General features: G+C 39.7%; 1 protein-coding gene and 1 long non-coding RNA gene across 3 annotated transcripts in view; one reads left to right on the plus strand and one right to left on the minus strand.

The window, feature by feature from the left end:
* Window positions 1–23899, minus strand: part of LOC138155817 (uncharacterized) — a 52082-nt gene that overhangs the window by 26985 nt on the left and 1198 nt on the right. The gene's annotated exons all lie outside the window — the stretch shown is intronic.
* LRP12 (LDL receptor related protein 12) overlaps window positions 23129–23899 on the plus strand; it is a 142727-nt gene continuing 141956 nt past the window's right edge. Inside the window, exon 1 of one of the 2 annotated variants that reach the window (XM_069081029.1) lies at window positions 23129–23359. In XM_069081029.1, the coding sequence (XP_068937130.1) occupies window positions 23281–23359 (79 nt within the window). In that variant the 5' untranslated portion in view covers window positions 23129–23280. The remainder of the gene's footprint in view (window positions 23360–23899) is intronic. The other variant, XM_069081028.1, reaches the window with a different exon arrangement.

The following is a 23899-nucleotide window of genomic DNA, read 5'->3' on the forward strand; positions in this document are numbered from 1 at the left end:
AATTGCCCTACCTTCCCCTCTCCAAAAAGAAAAACAAAACAAAAACCCTGAACTGGAGAAGGAAATGGCAAACTACTCCAATATCTTTGCCAAGAAAACCCCAAATGGGGTCACAAAAATCAGACATGATTGAAATGACTAAACAACAAACTCCCTTTAGCCTTCTTTCCCTTTCTCATCGCTTAGCTTCTATGACACAGCATTTTCATTGCCTCCTACATCTCTGACTATTCTATGTTTCTTCTTCATTAGCTCCTCTTCCTTTTCCCTTCTCTTTCTCTCCCTCCCCCGATAACTATCCTGCTAATATATAGGAGTCATTCATAACTCTTGTCTTGATCTTCTATGCAATTTCATAGAGTATACATTTTCAGGAGAGTAGAAAGTAAAACCTTTGGTTGATAACTGTAAACTTAAATTTAACCCTTAAATTTAAATTGTTATGCCAATAATCAATCAACAAGTCACTAGAAAATCTGCACTCAGTATTTTTAATATCTTTAAGTGATCAGTCCAATAGCATTTAAAATTTATTTTTAAAATTTCATTAGGAAGACAATACTTTTCATTTCATAGTGCACCAGTTCACTATGCCAAAGCTTTGCTAGTTTAGTCCTAATCTGAGTCATAAGGGATCTCGTCATCTCCTGAATCACTGGCACTCTTCCTTGCAATACCTTTTCCAGCCAAGTGTTAGTGGGGAGATATAAAAAAAGTCTGAGATGCTATGGCTAGTCTTTGATTCTGCTAATCTAAGGGTATTTCTATAACCAGGCTAAGTCATAATTAATGATAGTTATTGAACATTCACAAGGCAAATAGCACCAAATTAGGTATTTGGGCAATTATTTTTAATCAATCACTAAATGGTAAATTAAATCAAAGCCTCAACAATCTTTCCTCTGAATATTTTCTAATGTCAATATGAGGCATAGGGGTAGGTAGGGAAAAGTAAAACTAAAAGATCCAAAGCTAGATATCCTGTTTCCCACAGGTGGCCAAAATATGTTCAAGTGTTAGGACATTCTCCTGGCCTATGTACAAAACCCTTCTTGAGGAAAGAGGAATGTGATGCAAAATCATAATATAAATCAAAAGCTAACTCAGGAACCTGAGTTTCTCAGGAATTCCAAATCCAAAAATCTTAGTCTAGACCAGGAAACCAAGAGTTATAGTGAGGCTTTCAAGCCAGAGAAGTCTGAATTGAAATCATAAGTCCCATCACTAAAAGTGTCAATAAAAACCCCACCTGAAACATTCTGCTTCCTCAAAGCTCCACCCTTTTTGTCAAAATAAAGCATCAGTTTCTGCTCTGGTGTGTGGGACTGTGAGTATACTCATATACATTCTAGTACCAGTCCTTGTTCCCAATGTGTCAGTGGACAAATGGGAACCTACATCAGGATCAGGCAAAACTGAAGGTCTGAATATAGAAGCAAATGCCAGGAATTAATTATATGGATACTATCAAGGATGCAAAGCAGTTGTTGGCAATATCTCTACCAAGGAGAAACAGCCTTTCTAAAGTCACTTATAAGTAGCACATAAAATCAGGGGCACTCCAAACCTCTCTGCTAGAGCTTAGATTTGTCCATTATACAGCAGTTACAGAGCTATGTATGATAGAAAGTGGGAGAGCAAGGGAGCCAGATAAGAACCCTCCAAGCAAAACAATGCAGGATTGAGGTGTTTTGGTGTTTCAGGGCATGCCACAGATATCTGTGTATTTGTTCTACTGTATATGTCCATGGGTGTACCTTGTGCTTTGGACTCGGAAGGGCAAAAATGGGAAGGGAATACCTTGCAGGCAAGAAGGTGTGTGAATGCATGGAGAAAGAAGAGTGTACTGAGTTCATGAAGCTCCTAGTAATCCATTTTGGTTGTGTCGAGATCTCATAAAGGTCAATAATGTGCAAAAATATTGAAAGCTTCAGGTGGGAGCCAGATTAAGGTTAGAAGGTTAGAAGGTTAAAGTAAGAAGCTTGTATATGTTCATCTTGGAGGCAATGGGGAGTCTCTGTAAGCTTTTGAGCAGAGGATTGATATGATCAGAGTTGTTCTTTAGTAATACTATTTTTGGCAACTCTGTGGAGGTTAAATTGGAAGGGAAGAGATTAGAGGCAGAGAGACCAATGAGGAAGCTATCACCATCTTCTAGAGGAGAATTGATGAAGCCCTGGACCAAGGTGGCAGCAGTGTGAATGGAGAGAAGGGACAGAGGAGACACGTAGAGGTCAAATAAACAAGACTTAGAGACTAATTAGGCATAAGGGATGATAGAAAGGGAAGGGTAGGTGAGGTAGGTCACCTCAGAGGAATCATTCTGTCTAAGTGTATTCTCACTCTTCCTGCTAAAGCTCCTTCCAACAGGGGATTGTAGACATAGGCTTCAGGAGGGGCTTGAGTTGACTCCAACCTTCACACTTTGCATGTGAGTCATTAAAGTTGCTAGGCAATTTTCAGAAATGTGATCCAGCCCATCATAATCCTCCTATTCAGTTTGGGGCCTAGTTTATTGTTCACCAGCAGGGTCTGTCCAAGGTAGATGTATTAACGAACTAACTTTCTAAGTTGTCCACTTAAATATGCATCATGGTATGGACTACAGACCTTCTTTGTCCAATTATATTTGCCCATAGACATAGTCAAACTGAACACTATTGAGCAGTTATGGATCTAATTTAGATGGCTATACAGTATTCCAGGGCTTGATGCAGTGAGAGCTAAAGCCTTTACAAACAAACCTTTCTGGGATAGATAGAGAATCTGTCTGCCATTTGGACTCTGCATTGGACATCCTTAATGAGAGGGGTATACACTTTGGATGAGTATACATAATCTTGTTTTATACCTTAATAGACAGTAATAATTAGAGAATCATCAAAATTACCTCTGTTTTATATATATATATATATATATATATATATATATATATATATATATATATATATATATTTACTTTTTATTTTCTTCACTTATTTATTTATCCCACACATATACACACATGTTGGAGGTGCCGCTTAAACTAAACTTTGAATGAGACCGGCGATCCCAAGGGGTAGAGGTGAGGAAAAAGCAAAGCTTGTTTGAAGGCATGGAGAAGGGATAACAGCTTATAGTATGTGGTTTGGCTAAAGTTTAGCTAAATCATATAGTACATAAAACTGCGTAATATAATAAGGCTGCAAAGGTAGATTGGATCTAGGTTACAAAGGGCTTTAAATGTCAAATAGCAATTTGTATTTGATCCTGAAAGTAATAGGGAGCCACCAATGGGTGTCTCAACACCCTCAATATCCAGAAAATTGTGCTCCCCTTCTGTATATACTAGAGAGGGAAAATGGGGCATATGTAGCATATACAGTGTTGGACTTAGAGTCAGGAATACTTAGGTTCCAATAATCCCCTTAATGTAATCATCAGCAAGTCACTTAACCTCTCTGAGACTCAGTTTCCTCATGTGTAAAAGGGGGATAATTACAATTCATAGCTTTGTTTGGCATCTCAAATGAGATAACATAGGTAAAATCATTTCAAACTTGTAAACACTACATAAATGTCATTTATTGTTTGTGCAGCTACTCTTCATGTCCTTCTTTTCCTTCATGCCACCAGCAGTCATATGTTTCATAGATTAGAGAAGAGCAATACTAGTTAGAGAAAAACTGGTTAGATCTCTATCACAGTAGTTTTCAAGGATGAGGCTGAGTCACTGTTCTGGGGTTTTAGCAGTAGAAATTGAAAACAAGATACTATGGTGATTGAATTAGTATACCCTGGCAACTGAATAGATAGATGGGGAAAATTAGGGAGAGGAAGAGTCAAAGACAGGAAAGGCCATGGGATGTAGTACAATGTAAAGAACACTGGATTTGGACCCAAGAGTCTAGATGTGAACCCTAGATCTGCCACTTTTTAAGTGGGTAAGCCACTTAACCTCTCTGATATATACTTTCTTCATCTAGAAAGTGAGGCTATTGGATACTATCCCAATTACAATTACTATAATTCCTCCCCAGTGCTAAATCTATGATCCTCTGATGCTTTAATTAGGAAGTCTTGGGTTTGACTGTTAGCCCTACAGACAAATTTACTGTATGACCCAGAAAAAAATTTATTTCACTTCTCTGGGCCTCAATTTCCTCATTTGTATAGTAATGAAGCTAAATGAGAGGACATTTAAGGTTTTTTTCAGCTCTATTAATCTATAGTTCTATCATTCTGACATAGTGATTATTGGAAATGAGGTGTCCAGGTCATGGACCTATGTAAAAATTATTCAGACCCAATGGGACAGGATAGGCAATAAAGAAAAGTCTCAGTAGCTGTTTGGAGGATGATCAGACAGATGGCATCAGAGAGTCTGGCAGTAAAAAATAAATGGAGGTCCAGATGGAAAGTGGATAAACATCCTAGAGGTCTACGGATGGTGGATGTCTCAGTAGGCAGGAGGAGCACTTTGTCAGGGAGTCTGAATGTAAAAAAATGGCAGAAATCTAAGCAAATAGGTTAGATCACCAGTGTCATGGGCTTCAGACAGCAGGGAATTAGCCAAAGGGACTAAAGTATACAGAGAGGATTTTAGCACCTGAGAGGACTTGGACAGAGAGGTAATTCAGATGAGGACTCAGGCGCTAGAGAACAAGACAGAGAGCCAAGTATACTGGGTGGGACCTTGGTCACAAGGAATATATCACTATCTCAATTACAAGAACCAGGATACAAAATTAGGGTGGGACCAGCAGTGAACTTAACTTGAGATGCAATTAAATTGTGTTGTTATGAAAAGGAGAAGTAGAAAGAGAAAAAAACAATTGCTTAGACTGGGTCTGGTGAATTGTCTGCACCTGTCAGCACCTCTGGTGTTGATATATCATTAGAAATGTGTCTGATGCAGCATATTCACACTTACTGTCAAGGTTTTACTGTTTTCCTGGTCACTAGAGCAACATAGACCATTTGTTAATGACACTAAGTGCTGTAGGGACAAGTTGACCATATCTCAGGAGAGACTAAAGGTATAGCACCCACCTATTCACATAATAGTATCACTTAAGCTCAAAATTGAAAAGGACCTAAAAGGAGCCCAATCTATACTTGCACAAGAATTCTTTTTCAACATACTTGACAAAGAGTACTACAACATCTTAAAAATCATTAACACCTAAGGGCAGGATACCATGAGAAATCAGAATATGGGTCCCACCCAGCTGGTTATCATTTCCATGTATCTAAACACCTCAGTGGTCTCTGATTTGTAGGGGAAAGTTAAACTTGATTCCCAGCCACCTTTATATGATGCCAATAATGACAAGAGTATTAATGACAGAGTAAAGTGACATTAAACGAGATATAGAATCTTTGGTCATTGGTTTTACATTCCTATCTAAGTACGTTGAAGTACTTCCAGTCAGAAATATCCTTTCAAAAGAGACATTTCAGATATAACAATTGTTTGTAACTTATAAATATACCACATTTTAAGGGTCTCATAAGAAATTTTTTCATTATATCTTCTCTTAAATCTATAACCTAAGGCAGAGATGATCTTATGTATAGGCAGAATAGACTGCCAACTTCATGGTGTGATCTCAGAGACATCGGAAAAGTTTTCTTCCCTTTCCCCATTCCTTTTTCTTGGTTCCCTCATGTCTGAAATCCTACAATTAGAGATCTATTCTTTTGACTTAAGATTTTTTTTTCCCCTAAGAGAAATACCACTTTAGGCTTTTTTTTTTCATTTATGTCTTACTGTAAATACGTTTATCTGATTCTTATCTGACCACAGATTTCTTTAGAAGGGAAGGGAGGAAAGTTAATAGAGCTGTACTTGAATAGGTGGAGAATGTGGGGAGATGTTTACTAATGGTGGGGGAGGAGTAGAGCAAAGAGCTGCTATGGGGTATTGAAGACAATATTTATACAGTTTTGTCTTAACCTGGATCTGACTAAGAAAAATCACTTTTTTTAAGCTAAAAGAGAGCCTAAAGAATGGTGTGTTAATTAAGAAAAAACAGTAAAAAGTAACCTGCTGACATAGAAAATATTTTTCACAGTCTGCAATTCTACTCTGATTCATTTCAAATGCTGATAAATTTCTGCAATGACATTTGATCTATTAGGGGTGGAAGGCAAAACAAATTGTATGTTTTCTACAGAATCTAGCATAGTTTTAATAACTAAAATTTTGGATTATTAGTAATGATATAGATGGATAATTATTAATTAACAATTAAAGTATATTAATAGTATGGTAATTCATATTTCAATATTATTATAGTACATACATTTGTGGTATAATAACCTCTAGACCATCCAAATTAGAGGACAAATGATTCAATTATTTGAAATTATAACCCCAAAATAATTTTTCTTTTTCTTTTGAAAACATTTTTTTATGTTTATATTTAAATTTACATGTATCTGATAACCTAGGAATTAAAATACTTTAAATAAAATCCTGTAACTGAAATCTGACTTCCAACTTTCTCTTTCTGCCCCTTGTTTGCCATTTTATGCTGGAAATTGACTGCAACACCTTGTAGACTTGTGCTAAGGGCTAGTTTACTAACAAAGAGTTGGGCTCTCCCTGAAAACTGGGAGTAAAATGCTGTTTCACATCTTCCCTGAAGTTAATGGGCTCAAAAGGTTTTGTTCCCAACCTTCTTTCTGCCAGACCAGAGAACAAAGATCCTGTTTATTTCAGAAAACATAATATAGGCAGTTCCCGGTTTATGAATGGATCATGTAATTCCTCTGCTTAAAAGTGGGGGATTTAAAAAGTTCATTTACAGGTCAGTTGTGTGGAATTTGGAAAAGATTTTCCCATAAAAAACAATGTTGCAAATGGTAGTTAAGTTCCCAGACAGCCCCTTGAAGATCCTGTTTAACCCATGATGTAACTAAAATACCGGATGTTTATAATAAAATGGCAGAAAATAAGTTTTCAACACAAAACAAGTAAAAATTGTTTTTTTATCTGATGTATCAAAGATTGGAGCAAAAAAAAGGCATGTGGTGGTTGTGAGCAGGCTATGACAAATAAACCAACGAGGAACTCTACAGAAAGAACAGCGGTAGAGGAGGTCATCAAAGAATTGCATGACAAAAAGAGCAGATGGACTGGTCACATAACATGTGTGATGGATAGCAAGTGGACAGCCAGAATGTACCACTGGCACCCTTTTTCAATTCTGGAAGAATCTGAGGAAAGTCCCCAGCATTTTGGACAGACCCCTGGGGAAATTTTTATTTTTATTTTTTTTTTCCTTTTGGAGGGCAATTGGGGTTAAGTAACTTGCCCAAGGTTACACGGCTAGTTTTTTTGTGTGGGTGTTAAGTGTCTGAGGCCCAACCGAACTCGGGTCCTCCTGACTCCAGGGCCCTTTTTACTCACTGCGCCACCTAGCCACCCCAAGGGAAACTTTTTGATAGGATGATGTGCAAATATATATAGGTTGTAATTTTCATTATTGGCAGAAACCAATGGGATGAAGATCCATTTAAGTATTTGAGCTACAAATAGTCCAGAAACTGTACACTGACAAGGTGAGTCCATTAATCAATCCCTCTGAGCCTCAGTTTTTCAGCTGTAATAATGATAATAATAATATGTGACATTTCTGTAGGTCTTTAAAGTTTGTAAAATATCTTTCTTTTATTCTCACAATAACCTTTTGAGGGAGTTGATATTATTAACCTCATTGTACAGCTGAGGAAACTGAGGCTTATAATCATTAAGTGCTTTTCTCAGTATCACATCCAAAGTGGGATTTGAACTCAGGTCTTCCTGATTCCCAAGTCCAGTGATTTATTTACTACATCACATTGTTTCCATGTACTACACTTCTGTTGCATGTATCAAATGAGATGAATAATACTTGTACTATTTGCATTCCATGCTTATTATGAGCATAATGGGAGTACGTTCAAAGAAAGCAATGCACTTCCCATAAGGCACTATACCTCAATGATGGGCCTGATTTAAATATCTAGGAGCTTCAATTTTCATGAATTACTATATGCCTGGCACATAATAAACAATTAATAGCACTTTAAGGTTTACGAAACTCCTTACCTATGACAGCTCATTAATCTTCACAATAATCCTGGGAAGTTGATGCGATTATTAGCATCTCCTTTTGACAGATAAAGAAACTAGAGTTGAGAAAGATGAGGTAATTTGCCCACAGTCACACTGCTAATAAGTTTCTAAAGCAGAATTTGAATTCAAGGCTTCCTATCTCTCAGCCTACCACTCTATTAACTGAGCTATTTAGCTAACGTGGTCCTCTGACTCCATATACAGCTGTCTTTCCACTCTACCATGCAGCCTCCCATTCACAGTGAGCAGATACAAATACTTCATATGTGAATCTTCCTTCCCATCCTTCTTTGCAACCATGCAAGGGATATTTGCCATGTGCTTTCTTATATCAAAGCAAGAGCCTCAGAGTAGATTGTGTCCTGCACTACTGAGTTGAGAATCCAATCTCTGAATGTGTATTGGAGACTGATTTCCGTATTCTTTTGCTTACTGCCTCATACTGATTAAATGCTAATTTGAAAAATACATCTTCCATTGTACATGATGTCAGATTCAGTTCTCTTTCTTATTTATTGTTTGTTTTAAGGGATGGCCTGCTGAAGAGGAGAAAAATGATACACTTGAAAATGATGGTGATGTAAAAACAAAATATATTAATAAAATCATTTTAAAATGCACATTTCTTATCTGGCCTATTGATGTCTGATATTATCTTGGAGCCAGGGTTCTTAACCTTTATTGTGTCATAGACTCCTTTAGTAGTCTAGTAAAATCTATGGACCCCTTCTCAGAATAATACTTTTTAAATACATAAAATAAAATACCTAGGACTCCAAGGGAAACCAAAGATTAGGTTTTATTTTAATTTCCCAATTTATTATTAACATTCTTTTTTAAAAAAATTTTGAGTTCCAAAATCTCTCCCCTCAACCAGCCCCTCCCCTACCCAATGAGAAGGCAAGAATATATCAATTATATATGTGAAATAATATAAACATTTCCATATTATCCATGTCACAAAAAAGCAAGAAAAATAAAGTGAGAAAACTGTATTTCAAGTTTCATTGAGAGTTCATCAGTTCTCATCCTGGAGGGGAATAACATTTTCATCATTTGTCCTTGGGAATTGTCTTGTGTCATTGTACTGATGAGAGTAGCTAAATCTTTCATAGTTAATTATCATTACAATATTGCTGTTATTGTGAACAATGATCTCCTGGTTCTGCTCACTTCACATTGTATCAATTCATAGTATAGATCTTCCCAGGTTTTTCTGAAACCATTCCCCTAGTCATTTCCTATAGTACAACAGTATTTCATCACAACCATATGCTACAACTTGTTCAGACATTCCCCAATTGATGGCCATCTCCTCACTTTCTAATTCTTTGCTTCCATAAAAAGAGCTGTTATAAATATTTTTGTACATATAGATCTTTTTTTCCCTTTTCTCTGTTCCCTTTGGGATATAGACATAGAGTATACAGAGTTTTACAGTTTTTTGACCATAGTTTCTCAGGATGGTTGTACCACTTCACAACTCTGCCAACACTTCATTAGTAAACCTCTTTTGCTACACCCTGTCCAACATTTGTTATTTCTGATAGGTGTGAGGTGATACCTCAAGAGTTGTATTAATTTGTATTTCTCTAATCAATAATGATTAAGATCATTCTTTAATATGACTATAGATAACTTTGATTTCTTCTAAAAACGTTATATCCTTGGGCCATTTATCAGTTGGGGAAATAAATTTGACTCAGTTCTCTCTATATATATATTTGAGAAATGAGGTCTTTATCAGAGAGACTTACTGTAAAATTTTTTTATGTTACTTTATTATCTATGGTACCTTTTAGTAAAATGTAATTTCCCTAATTATCTCTTTTAATTAGTTCTATTTTTGCTTTTGCTTTGTCTGATATTATGATTCTTATTCCTGCCTTTTTTTAATTTCAGCTGTTAATTCTACTCCACTCCTTTATTTTAACTTTCTAGTTGTATTCCCATTCTGCTCTCTGCTTCTATTTTATGAGTGAGTTCAGCCCATTAACATTCATAGTTATGATTACTATGTGTTTCCTTTCATTCTATTTTCTTCTGTTTATCCTTCTCTCTCTTTTTCAAGCGTATCCCTCCTTAAAAGTCTATTTTGCTTCTGACTGCTGCCTCCCTTGATCTGTCCTCCCTTTTATCACATATACCCTTTTCTCTTATCCCATTGTTCACCAGTCAGGATTGATACTTGTCAGGGGCACCCTTTTTTCCAAAGGTATTTAAAGCATTCACCCCAGTTTTGTTTCTATGGTTTTGTGTTTGGTTACTGAGAGAAAACACTGACCACCAATCTATTGATTATGAGTTAGCCTAATTAATAAATTGATTATTAATTATCTAGACACTCTGTCTCTTGGGCTTTTCATTCATCACACTGCACAGTTGCATGCCAGTATCTCCTATGTCTCACAAATCATTCCAAAGTTCTTCAGAGGGGATGAAAAAGAGAGATCTACTGGGAGAAGGGGGTAGGGAGAAGCAGAATGGGGAAAATTATCTCACATAAAAATGTGCACAAGGAAAAGCTTTTTCAGTGGAGAGAGAAATGGGGTGTGCATGTGGTGGGCAATGCTTGAACCTCACTCTCCTTGGTTTTGTTTCTAAGAGGGAAATATATAGGTACATATACATCTATATGTAAATACACACAGTTGGGTATGTATACACACACACATGTGTAAATTATGTAAATAAACACAGTTGGGCATAGAAATCTATGTTACCCAAGAGGAAAGTAGGAAAAAAGGGTGCCCCTGACAAGTAACAATCAATCCTGACTGGTGAACAATCAATGAGCTGGTGGGTTGGATAGGTTATTTTTGGTTGTAATCACCTAGCTCCTTTATCTTCCAGAATATCATATTCCAAGCCCTCTACTCCTGCTGAAATCCATCTCCACCCAGACCATTCTCCTTCATGACCTGAGTCAATCTAAATTCCAATTGAGGAGTTCATGGACATAGGCTTATTCCCTCATAACACCTAGATTAGATTGTATTCACACTTCAAACAGAAGTAAGGTCTCCTAGTTGGACTGGGCCCTGCTCAAGATCAAGGAACTTATATCCCTAGGTTTAGAGCAATCTCCTCTATCAACCACGCCCTTCAGAGACTGGCTGACTGACCTACAGGGACTGGTCCGCAAATAAGGAGATAAAAATTTTGGATCCTAATTAATAATGGGTTATTAATATAATAGAAATAATATCTTTTTTCACCAGCTTGGCATGCCCACATCAAAGAAGGAGCTGTACTACAGCAATAAAGCAGAAATGCAGTAACTCAAAAGAAAGTGAGAGGAGCAAATGTAGAGACATCTCTACTCCAAATGTTCATATGAACTATTTGTGCCCAACCTGTGGTAGAGCCTTCTAAGCTTTTATTGGTCTGATCAGCCACAATCAGACACACTGTACCTTAACTGTGACATAGTAATGTCATTTTGTTGCTCTTTGAGCATGAAGGACAAAAACTAACTCTCTGAATCTATAATACCAAGTCAGTTTTTCTTTATAATTTCTTGAAATCTGATGTGTAGACTCTTTTTCTAAGGTTAGTGAAAATAAAGATGTAATTTTTCTTTACAACCAAATTCATGAACCCCGCCCCCCCGAAATATATTCACAGTTATTATAAATCCTTGCCTTAGAGGCTCCTGGTAGAGCTAGGATGGAGGATCAAATTTTATCAGCATGAAACCTTATCAGTGAATGTACTCCACATGGAAACTAATAGTTTGGGTCAATCTAGAGTAGAATGGAACACAGGGCAGAGGAGGAAAGCATTTTGTAATCCATTAGACATTGTATAGATGTGAGGTGTTATTCTTATCATCATTATTTTTGTTGTTATGGTTCTTAAACAAGGCCACTTGGAGAAACATATGCCAGAGGTGGGGAACTGCAGTCTTGAGGCCACATATGGCTCTCTGGGTCCTCAAGAGTAGCCCTTTGACTGAATCAAAACTTCACAGAACAAATCCCCTTAATAAAAGAATTTGTTCTGTAAAACTTTGACTCGGTCAGAAGGCTGCACCCAAGGACTTAGAAGGCCACATGAGGCCTCAAGGTTACAGGTTCCCCACCCCTTTATTTCCTCTTTCCCCAGTCCAACTGAGGTAAATCTTAATAGAGGATGAGACTATTCAAATTAATGGAATAATTTGTTGCTTTGGTCTTACACATAGTTGGCAGTCAAGAAATGTTTTCTGAATTGAATTAAATTAGCCTTTTCCCTAGTGTATTTGGATACATTTAAATAATACTCTTTGTTATAAATTGCCTTCAATTCAATCATCTTTATTGAACACCTACTATGCATAAGGCACTGTGCTAGGTACTAATGGGGATGGAAATATCAGCATATTTCTGGCTCTGATTTTAAGGAGCTTATAATTTATAAAGGGAAATGAGATAGATGTAATTAAGTAAAAGATAAAGCCAAGTGTGGCAAGTGGGAAACCTCAATATCTGATTTCTCTCTTCCTACTGCTGACCATGACTGGAAAAAATCAAGAAATCAAGCTGATTTCACACAGTATAAATTTATGGCACATAACCTCAGCTGGGATACCAGCTGCTGCTTAATAATTCTTTTTCTCAACCTTTATCAAGTCCCTATCTCATTCTCCACAGTGCCTGTTACAAACCTTTTCTTCTCTCTCCTTACTTCTGATTGTCCCTTAGCCCTTCACATTAAGAGTGGATGAACTATATTCCACTTCACTGAGATTAATCCCATCATTCATGAATTCTCTCAGTGAACTCCAGACCCACATCCTGAGTTGCCCATAGTACATCTCCACCTGGATATCCCACTGACACTTCCAATTTAACATATCCAAAAGTTAACTTATTATCTTTTCCCCCTAAATCTACTCCACCCTCTACTTCATTATTCCTATCTGTAGCATTACAATTCATCCTTATTTCCCATGTTCAGGAGCCTTTAAGTTATTTTTAACTTTTCTATCTCTCTCACCTTTCACAGTCAATCAATTACCAAATTATATTGATTCTACCTCTGTAACACCTCTTGCATCTGTCCCCTCATCTCAGTTCCCATTGCCATTATAATTATAGTTCCCATTATAATTCAGGCATTCATTACCATCTACCTATAGTATTGTGATAGCCTCCTAAAGGTCTCCTCACTCTATTCTTCCTCCTCTGATTATCTTCCATAATAACCTTGCTTATGAATTCGTTTGGCTGCGTTATTCCTCTGATCTTAATCATCAGTGGTTCCTATTGACTACCAGGTAAATTTAAAGCTTTTTTACCTGACATTAAGGACTTTTACTGCCTAACACCACAATATTTGGTGTGCATGGGGTGTTCAATGAGGACTGGGACCTCTGTTGTAAGGGCTGCCGAGCCCTTTCCAGAGCTGCTTATCCACCTCTGATGTCCACCTGCCACCCAACTCACAACTGTGGCTCCAAAAAACTGTAGTATGTGCAGTGGCCACAGCCCTGCAAAACTGTCTAGGCCGACAGACTAAACCAAGTTGAAGTGACTGACCGGCCTCAAATCTGTAGGTGAGATAAGGGGATATCTACTCCAAGCATTTGAAGACCTCTCTCAATGGGATGGGCAGATGAGAACCATTTGTTCCAAAGTCCATAAAGGTGGCAGAAGCAAGTGCTGGGAAGAGCTTTGAGCTTGGTCAGACATCGAAGATGCCAAGGTCATCCACCACATCCCAGGCCATGGCCAGTTGTCTTGCCTTTTGCCTTGTCTCTGGACTATAATGACTCTTGAACAGAGTGAGGCTGATTATTCTGCTTCACTTAAATCCAAATAATGAGCAAGGCAAGATATCACTCCATGATGTCTTGGTCCTTTTTGAAAATGAAGGATAAACAACTACAATATGTTTAAGACTCCTATTACTCTCCTCTGTCCTGGCTAAAGAGAAAATGACTTGTCCCCTGAACTTGTACTGCAGTCACCTGTTTCTGTGCCTTGCTCATGGTGTTCCCTTTGACTGAAATGTCATCCTTCCTCCCTTTTTGCCTAATGAATTTCTATCCATTTTTTAGAATACAGGTCAAATACCATCCCCCCTAAAACCTTCCTTTATTCCTTCTTAAGCAATGACCTTCCCTCTTGGACTTTGTATTCACTTCTTTTTTTTTTTTTAACTCTAATCCTTTATCATTCTATATTATATTCTATATTATAGTTATCTATTTACATTTTATCCCACTATTAGACATTAAGCTCCACAAGAACAAGAGTCATGTTTTAACTAAAATGTATCTCCCCTGGTACCTTTCACAGTGCTCTCTACATATAGGTACTTTATTAAGAATTTGTTGAATGGATGAAGTATGTAAGACAATACAAAACAGAGTCGTGAGTTCGGAGTACTGACTTCAGATGAATGATTTAGTGAAATTTAACTACTAAGATTACTTTATGGAGTTTTATTTTATATGTGGGCATTTTTATTAGTTAGGATTTTGTTTTGGAGGATTATTCATACTTCAACTAATAAAGTGATGACAAAAAAGAAGTGAAATTTGCCTGGCTAGTGGCCAGATTTAGTCAATGTGATATGTGAGGTTGATTAACTTACTTCTAATTAATTAAACTGCTAAATCGTCTCACTGTGTAGACATCAATACTTAAGTGAATCTGTGATCTCACTGATCTGGGTAGTCTTTCCAGTGGTGTAGGTTGCAGCTATCTACACCTTTTCATCCTGTACAATTCCTGCTCATGTCCTCTTGTAAATCTTCCAAAGGGAATCCACCCTAAGTGCTAATGGACTTCTATTTCTTTTTACATGCATGGAAACAAATGGAGAACGTGTGACTGACACACTTCCTTATCTAGTTGTATACCAAGGCCTATAGGATCAGAAACTTAGAGTGGGAAGAGACTTTATAGGCCATCTTCATGCTGATTATCTGGCATAATTCTTCATTGATTGTGTGCTGTAGCCTATTTATGTCCATTCTGAACCTCTTCAATTTGATTCAATATAATACAACAAGCACTGATTAAAGGCCTATTGCTTCTTCATTGCTCTTTGGGTGACCTGCTTTGAAGATTGTGGTGTTCCATGTTTTGTAGCCTTACAACATTATTGAAAGACTATTGATGTTAAAAGATGGACTTTAGTTTCAGGGAGAATCTTAGGGGCTATAAATAACATCACTCCACAATCACCCATAGGCAAGCTAACATGCTCTCTTCTTCTTTATCCAACTCAAGGCCCGGCCCATTGTATATATTCAATGTCTGTCTGATACTTATGGACCAGCTCTTTGGGCTGTCCATCCCACTGCAAATTATAGCCTAAATAATAGGTATTCTTTCCTTGGGTTTTTCCTATGTGGATAGTTAGACTGAATTCTCTTGAATGATTATAAATTTCATTTTGAAACTTGTTTTTTTCAAAATTTGATGCAATCAGAGCAATGTCATCTATAAATAAGAACTTACAAAGAACCTCATCATCTATAGGGGATGTTTCTTCCATTTGGACTGTGTACATGATATTATTCATCGCTGTTGACAAACCCCTTTAGGGAGTATGCATCTCCCTCAGTTCATATTTGTAATTGGGGATTCATTGAACTAGTTATTTCATCTGTCAAGGAATCTTTTTTTTTTTTATAAACAATTGGGGTTAAGTAACTTGTTCAAGGTTACATGTCCAGTCATTTTGTGTGGGTGTTAAGTATCTGAGGCCAGAACCTATCCTGGGTCCTCCTGACTCCGGGGCCGGTGCTCTTACTCACTGCGCCACCTAGCCACCCTATCTGTCAAGGAATCTTGTATAATTTTGAGATATGTATATAATACACCTTCTTGTAGGACAGTCTTTAAGGAAGTATTTCATTTCATTGAATAAGATTTTTTTTTAAGTCAATAAACTACAAGGACCATGGGCTCTTGTATTTCCTGTAGTTTTTAGTCAATTGTGTGACTAGAGTAGTATAATCTGCCTTAGAAAATTATTTGCAGGCTGGACTCTGGCTCCCACCACCTCCAATTCATGTACAGGGTGACTCTGAACAACCTTTGGAGTGACAGAACCCATAAAATGACACAGAGAAGCTAACCTCCTGCTGAAGCCAGCCTGGCAGACCAGCAGCAAGTGGCCAGCACAGAGCTCTGGGAGCCAACCCCAGCCCTGCAGGAGCCAGAGGTTTTAGCCCCAGGGCGGGCCTGACCAGCCACTGGCTGAAGGGACTTCAGATCATCAGCAGCTGTGGTGGTTTCCAGAATTATCAACCCATAGATGCTAAGGACAAAGTGAGAGGTCAGTGCAGTGTGGACTTTGGGATACAGTAGTTGGGAGTGCAGTTGGCCTTTATCTCCTGGAGGGAGAAGCCACTGAGGCGCCACGGCAGTCCGCCATGTGGCAGCTTCAGCTCCTGGCCTGCAGAGTATAGGGGGACCAAGTGACCAGTCTGAGGAGTAATAGCTCTTGCTTTAACCTGCTTGGACCTGGATTGCTATCTAGGGTGGAGGTACTGGGGTGTGTGACCAGCTTGTCAGAGCATGGGAAGCTTCAGAGAGGGCACCCAACTAATACCTTCAGCAGCTGAGAAAACTGCAGCATTTGGTATGAAGATCCCCTGTCTGGTAGCAGAGTCCTACTGTGGCAAAAAGCCCAAAAATCAAGTAATTGAGTGGCAACATGAGTAAACGAGGGAAGCAAAGCAAACAGAGGAATCCAACATTAGACTCCTATTTTGGGGACAAAAAGGATCAAAGCATGGAACAGGAGGAAGACAATGAAGTCAGAACTCCTGCACCAAAAGCTTCCAAGAAAAATATGAGCTGGTTAGAGGCCATAGAGGAGCTTAAAAGGATTTTGAAAATCAAATAAGAGAAGTGGGAGGAAATTGGGAAGAGAAATGAGAATGATGCAAGAAAATTATGAAATGAGAGTCAACAACCTGACTGAAGAAAATAACACCTTAAAAATAGACTAACTCAGATGGCAAAAGAGACTCAAAAAGGCAATGAGAAGAATGCCTTAAAAAGCTGAATTTGCCAGATGGAAAAAGAATCTCAAAAGAAAATTATTTGCAAAAACTATCTAACTACTTAGTAGTTAGCAATATACTATCATCAAGTATATCCTTGATTCATCTAAACATTATTCTCCCAAAGACCTTTTAAAGATGGAAAAGTAGTTATATGAGTGAGCAGACATTTTCTTGTTTGTTTTTTTGAGGAAGTAATAACATCCATGATTGTTTCCCCCAAAAACATGGAGTATTTCCCCTCCAAGGTATTTTGAAAATAGAATGATTATATTTAAATGAATTCTGGTAGAGTATACTTTTCCTTCTTATTGTACAACTTAAATATTGGACTACTGGAATCAAAGGATGTTTGCTCTTTTCCATCACATCTGGTATGCATTAAAAATGCAAACCTAACTTGATATTTCTAATTTTTTTTTTCCTGTGAAACTGTGACCATCTATTTTTGGGCCTAATAACCTGTGTTCTTATGGCCTGATAAACAACTAGTTTAAAATGATTTGATGTCATCTTTGTGACAGAAAAAAAATCTCCCCTAGATCTCTGAAGACAAAGTCATTAAACAACCTTAGATTCTCTGATTTCCACAGTAACCTATTTTGTACACAAAAAAAAACAAAAAATTAAAGCAGAATGAAATCAGCTTGTAGTTTAGAATCATCGTGATGATTATGATGTTGACATCACTTGAACCACCTAAAAGTTACACATCATGAATTTGATAAGGTAAATTGGCCCTGACACAGAAATGTTAAAAGGTCGCCACTATGCCACTGGGGACAATGATAAGATCACAGACTTAGAGAACATTGTTATGTTGTAATTTTGTAAAAATTGCGACAGAAAACTTTTATGTTTTGTAACTTAGTGGCTACATAAGAAAAGTAACGCGTTGAAGGTGTTGAAGGATTCAAGAGCATCCAGGTTCAGTACCTTCCTCTGATATAAATTAGTTGTGTAGCCAGGCCACTAAGTCTCTCCATGCTCCAGGCAACTCTACCACATTATAAATTGTAGATGAGTTTCTAATCTCCATTGGTGGAAAGAGTTTCCACAACGTGGAGTTTCCCCAATTAGTCTATACCCCACCTTCCAAAGGGGGGAAAAATGGTTTATATAAATACACAGTATTCTTTTTTGGTAAATGCCAACTGCTGCAATTCATTTCCTAGCCCTTTCTTCTTCTGTGTGTTAGTGGGTATAACTAACCTATATTTGTATGCTATTATAAAGCAGGTCAGCATGATTATCAGTGGTATATGTGTTTACATGACTGTAGGTTTGGGCAATTGGCAGTGGACTTTCCTGCTTTATCTATTTGCAGGTGAATTTTTGAAAGCAGCATTAGATCTTTGTGAATGTGGCCCACATTTTTTTGAGCATGATTACGTCTGACAATTTGGCAAAATGCTGAATACTCTGTCATTGCAAGGAACATAATAAATAATAACAATAACAAATGTATTTGCAAACTGGTATAGATGTTACCTTAGATTGATGAATTTCATTTGCTACCCTGTATTATTTGACTGTAATGCAAATAACAATCTACTTGTAAACAAATCTCATTAAAGTAAAATCTTTTATTGTTAGATTAAAAATGTTTTTTTTTTTCTGTTTAGTTACTCGTATGTACCCATCAAGTTGTTTTATAATACAGTCCTCCTTGGGGAAAGTTCAAAGATTTTGTTTTGTCTGGCAATATGCCATGTAGAAGAACTACCACCATTAACTTTATTTTCAATAAAACCATGCTTTTCAGAGTGGTATATTTTGAGTCTCCAGTTATATGTCCACAGTACTGATGAAGTTCTCAGAGTCTATTAAATGGATTTGGGTCTGGACTAGGAAGGGGACTATGATGTATGCATTTGTTTTGGTGACACAAGGTCATAGTGGCTAGTTTGGGGCTTGGATTCAGAAAGTTAGATTTGAATACTGCTGATTCTTGCTTTCTTCTTCTGTACTATGGGGATAATAACTCCTAAAGTACCTAACTCTCATGACTGTTGTGAGGATCACACGAGATAATGTATTTAAAACCCTTTGTAAATGCCAGTTATTATTATACTCCCTGAATCAGACTTCAACTATAATGCAGAACAATAATAGGGGCATGGAAGAATGATGGGCCAAGATAAAACTTAAAATGCCATTTAAGATCAAGTGGCTTCAAAACTAAACCCAAATGAAACCCCGAGGCAATCATCCAGATAATTCAGGGGCAAAAAAATGCAGCAAAGCACTCTTGCTCAATAGTTGACACATCACCCTTTTCCCCATTTGTTTTGCAAACTCTGGCAAGGAGGCTGGGAATTTGTCTGAAACAACTTGAGAAACAGAAACTCAAAAATTTGCCTAATCACTCCATTTTTGCTGTACTACAAGGAATCTGGATCAAAATAAGTGTTTTTCCAGATTGGATTACACTGGAACTCTCTTGGAACAAAGTTTTATAAAAATGTAACTGAGATTGATGATGGAGATGATGATACCATTCACCTTGCATTTGTACTTATTTTGGACTTCTATGGCTTCACTATCAAGCCCCTGCACTGGGTACCCTCTAACCCTGTCCCTACCCTCCTTCAGCTCTCTTTTTTCTTGTAGTTTTTCTCTGTTAGATTGTAAAGAACTTGAGGGCAGGACTCTTTCGTATTTATATCTTTAGCAGTTTAGCTCAGTGCTTGTTACATGATAAGCTCTTAGTAAATGTTTATTAACTATTAACACTTGTATTGAGTTTTTGTGTGCCTTTGTATTATCTATTTCATTCTCACAGCAACTTTTTGTCATAGGCAGAGGTTATGAATATAGGTAGTGCCAGTCTTATGCTTGGTCAGAAGAGTTGATTGTCAGTCTTGGTGGTGTGGTTTGAAAGGAAAACAAGAGGACTTCCTACCCTGAAAATGTCTCACCTACCACCTTGTTGCTGACTTTGGAAAGTTATCATAATTTAATCCTTTGATTAAATGAAATGTTCCCAGTTTAAAAACACCATTTCACTTGGGAGAGAGCAACACAACTTGTGTTGAACTACTAAAAGTCTGGAGTGAATGAGCTCATTTCCTAAGTGAAAACCGAAGAGAATACTGTAGATTCCAGGTAGAATGTTCAATTTGCATAGGGCAAAGAAAGGAGACTTGAGCTGGGTCAAATCTACAAATATTTATTAAACCTTCTATGTACTATGCCCAGTACTGGAAATACAAAAGCAAAATCAGCCCTTGGCCTCAACGATTTCACATTCTAATGGGGAAGACAAAATGTAAACAACTTTGCACATACATACTAGGGTAAATTTGAGAGGATCTCAGAGGGAGGATGGGGTAGGGAGGGAGAAGACCGAATTGTGTCAGGCAGCTAGCATTTATTAAACACTTACTATGTCTAGATACAGGACTAAGTGTTGGGAATACAAAGAAAGGCAAAAAATGGTACCTGCCCTCAAAGAACTTGCAGTCTAATGGTTAGGTGGAGAACACATATAAAGGATTATGAACAAACAAGATAGATGCAGGACAAATTGGAGACAATCTCAGAGAGAAGGCACTATTATTAAGTGGGATGTTAAGGCTTCTTGCAGGTGGAACTTTAGGAAGGAAAGAATTCTGGGCATAGAGGAGTGCCAGTGAAACTGCCTGGAGTTGGGAGATGAACTATTTAGTGTCTGGAACCATAAGAAGGCCAGTGTCACTGGATAGTTGATTACGCGGAAAGGGTATGAAGTATAAGACTGTAAAGGATTTTATATTTGATCCTGAAGGTAAAAGGAGCCTCTGGAGTTTACTAAGAGTAAGATATAGTAAGACTCAGATTTTAGAAAAAAATAACTTTGAGAGATCTGAGTGGAGGATGTACTGTAGTGGGGAGAAATAAAACAGGGAAATAATCCAGGATAATGAACTAGTCTAGGTGTGAGGAGATGAGGGCCTGTATTATTAGGGTGCTGACACTGTCCCAGAAGTGTTTTTTTCTCCTCCAAGAGGGTAGGTTTGGCAGCCAACTAGTAGCTTGAGAATATCCAGTGTGGTGTTGTTGGTGTTTTGGGGGTGTTGTGTGTAGAGGACACCAAGAGTGGGTGAAAAGATAATGAAAATGAAGAGAGGGGTTCCTAAAGCTAACTTTGTTGGCATCATAGTTTTGCCTAGGGCCAGTCTTTACCACAGTGGTTAACCACATTTGTTTATTTTATAAAGTACTCTCTTGAGGCAGGCAATGAGGGAATCAAGGAATCCCAGAATGCAATCAACACTGCAAAGCAACTTAAAAACATACTGTAATACTTCAAAGATCAAGTTTTTGAGAGATAGTTGTTGGGAGAAAAACACCACTCTAGTCAACTCAGTGATAAAATCTCTCTAGACCAGCTTTGGGTTGCTCTTCTTCTGACAGGACATATGTCTTTTACCAGCTCATACTCAAGACCTTCCAGCTTTGTAGAATTTGTCAGAGTTAGCACCCTGTTATTTTAGTCTTATAAGATTCCGGGGTCATCTCCATGCTGTGAGGAGCCTTTTAAGATTGCCTTTAGCAGAGGTTGTTAAGAAAAACCTCTGTATTGCAGATTGGTATTTCACTGAATAGAGAATGGTGCTAGTTCTTGTATTAAATACTTTTCTTGGGTTTGAAATTTGTTGATACTTATTTATAAGTTAAGTCAATTGCTATGATTTATACAAGTTATACTAAATTCTTTTGATACTATCAATTGCTGGAAAAGAATACCGAGATGGGCATTAGTAGGTCAACAGAAATACCATTGGGCCCAAATCTGTCGTCAAGTCCCACAGCTGAGGCAGGCAAGAAAAAGGCTTCTTATACATCCTTGGTAACAGCTGATTGTCAGATTCGGAACTTCAGAGTTGGGAGGCAAAGGATTTAGACCAGGAAGGAACCCTGGCGATCTTTTAACACAAATCCCTCATTTTACATATGAAGAAACCGAGGCCCAGACACTGGGTGACTTTTAAAACTTTGGTGCTTAAAAGCTCCGCCAGCAATTTTTGATAGTGGGCGAAACTGAGTTGGAGGACACTGGGCTGTAGATGCCATCGCACATTTTTTGCCGCTCTGAGGCATAATTCGGGGAGCGGTTCGCCTCCGCATTCTGGGCCAGCCTTCGACTCCCAAGCTGGGATGTCCAAAGGCCTCCGGCAGTTGCGATGGTTATCAGGGAAGCGCCTCCACTTTCTAGCCTGACTCAAGGGTGCAAGGGAGTGACTGTGAGTGTGTGTGCGCGCGCGTGACGCAGCCTCTTCTGCCCGAATATGTGTGCAAACATCATACACAGATGGGAGTTTCCTGTCCCGCAGAGTGAGGGCTACCTCCTGCTCCCCGGAGTCGCATCAGTTCTCCCCATCTGGAGAGCCCAGAGATCCCTTCTTCTCTCCCACGGTCACTCTGGTTCCTCCTACTCACCCTAAAACCCCCGCCCCAACAGGGAGGGTCAAAGGGGAACTGCCACAACCCAAGACCACGCACAACAGCCTACCTCACCTCCAACCCGCCCCCAAACCCCCCACCCCCACTACTCTGCTCCGCCCGCGGATCCCCAGCTGGAAGAGAGAAGACAGTAGCGGGCGTTTAAGCTCTCGGCCATCGATTGTCGCGGTCTGGCTCCTACGTTTTTCCCTCCCCCTTCCCTCCTGAGACACAAAACGGTCTCCCAGCCTCTAAGCTAGAGGCTGGGAAGAAAAGCGGGACCAGGCGGGGTGGAGGGATTGCCGAACGCACGGATGAGTGTGTGTGGGAGCTCGCGTTCTGTCTGGCGAGCGGCGGCGGTGGGGGGGCTGTCTCAGTGGCGCGAGGCCGGTGCACGCCCCCCCCACCCCCCCACGCCGGCGGCCTCCCGAGCGCTCGCTCCTGCGCCCCCGCGCCGCCTACTCCGCGCGGTGTCCTAGCGCAGCTCGGGAGGGAAGAGAGTGAGTGAGAGAGAGAGGGAGAGTGTGAGAGAGAGTGAGAGAGAGGGAGGGAGGGAGGGGGTGCGCTCGAGTCGCGGCGGCGGCGACGGCGGCGGCTCCGGCTCCGGCAGCGGCGCGGACTCCCTCCCCTCCCCCCCGCCGCGGTGTGTGCAGGGAGGGAGCAGCCGGGGGCTCGGCGGCGGCTGCAGCGTCTCTCTCCGGCTCCTCCTCCCGGTTCCCTCCATCCATCTGCCGTGGCCATGGCCCGTCGCGGGAGCACAAAGGAGCCCCCGGGTTGGAGGTCAGCTCCGCTCCTGCTCTTCCTCGTCAGTGTGGGCGGTAAGTGTCCTAACCCCCCCTCCCCCACTCCGCATCCCACCTTGGCAGTGAATGAACAAAGCCGGAGACACCCCCCCCTTCCCCCCTCCCCGAGGCCTCCCCCGGGACCGACGGAAGAGAGCCCGGCTCCGCGGGGCACACAAAGGCGGCGCTTGTGCTCCCACCTGCGGGGGAGCCGCGGAGTTGTCCTGGACTGGAGGGCCCGGGCTCCCTCCCGAACCGACCCTTCTCTCACCGCCCCCCCCCCCCCCCCCAGGGAGGAAAAAGTGTTGGAGGGAGCAGTCCTCCTTCCCCGTGGGCTGTTGGAGCTGACTTCTCCCCCTCTCAGGAAGTTCTCTGCTCCCCCGAGCTCGTGGAGGCCGGCCCTCCCCAAGCCCCCCTGCCCCCCGGTGTTCACGGGCTGCCTTGTGCCCAGCCCTGGGGGCAGAGGCTCACTTCATACGGGCATGCGGTATCCCAGGCACTTGGGAGCAGCCTGCATGCACAGGAAGGCCTGTGAATAGTTTCCAGCCCCATCTCACGCTGCCTCTGAGTGCTTTA

Source organism: Petaurus breviceps, unplaced genomic scaffold, assembly GCF_028583685.1.
Source record: "Petaurus breviceps papuanus isolate PSGF00001 unplaced genomic scaffold, PetGlider_PUasm1.0 98, whole genome shotgun sequence".
In the NCBI taxonomy this organism is placed as follows: Eukaryota; Metazoa; Chordata; class Mammalia; order Diprotodontia; family Petauridae; genus Petaurus; species Petaurus breviceps.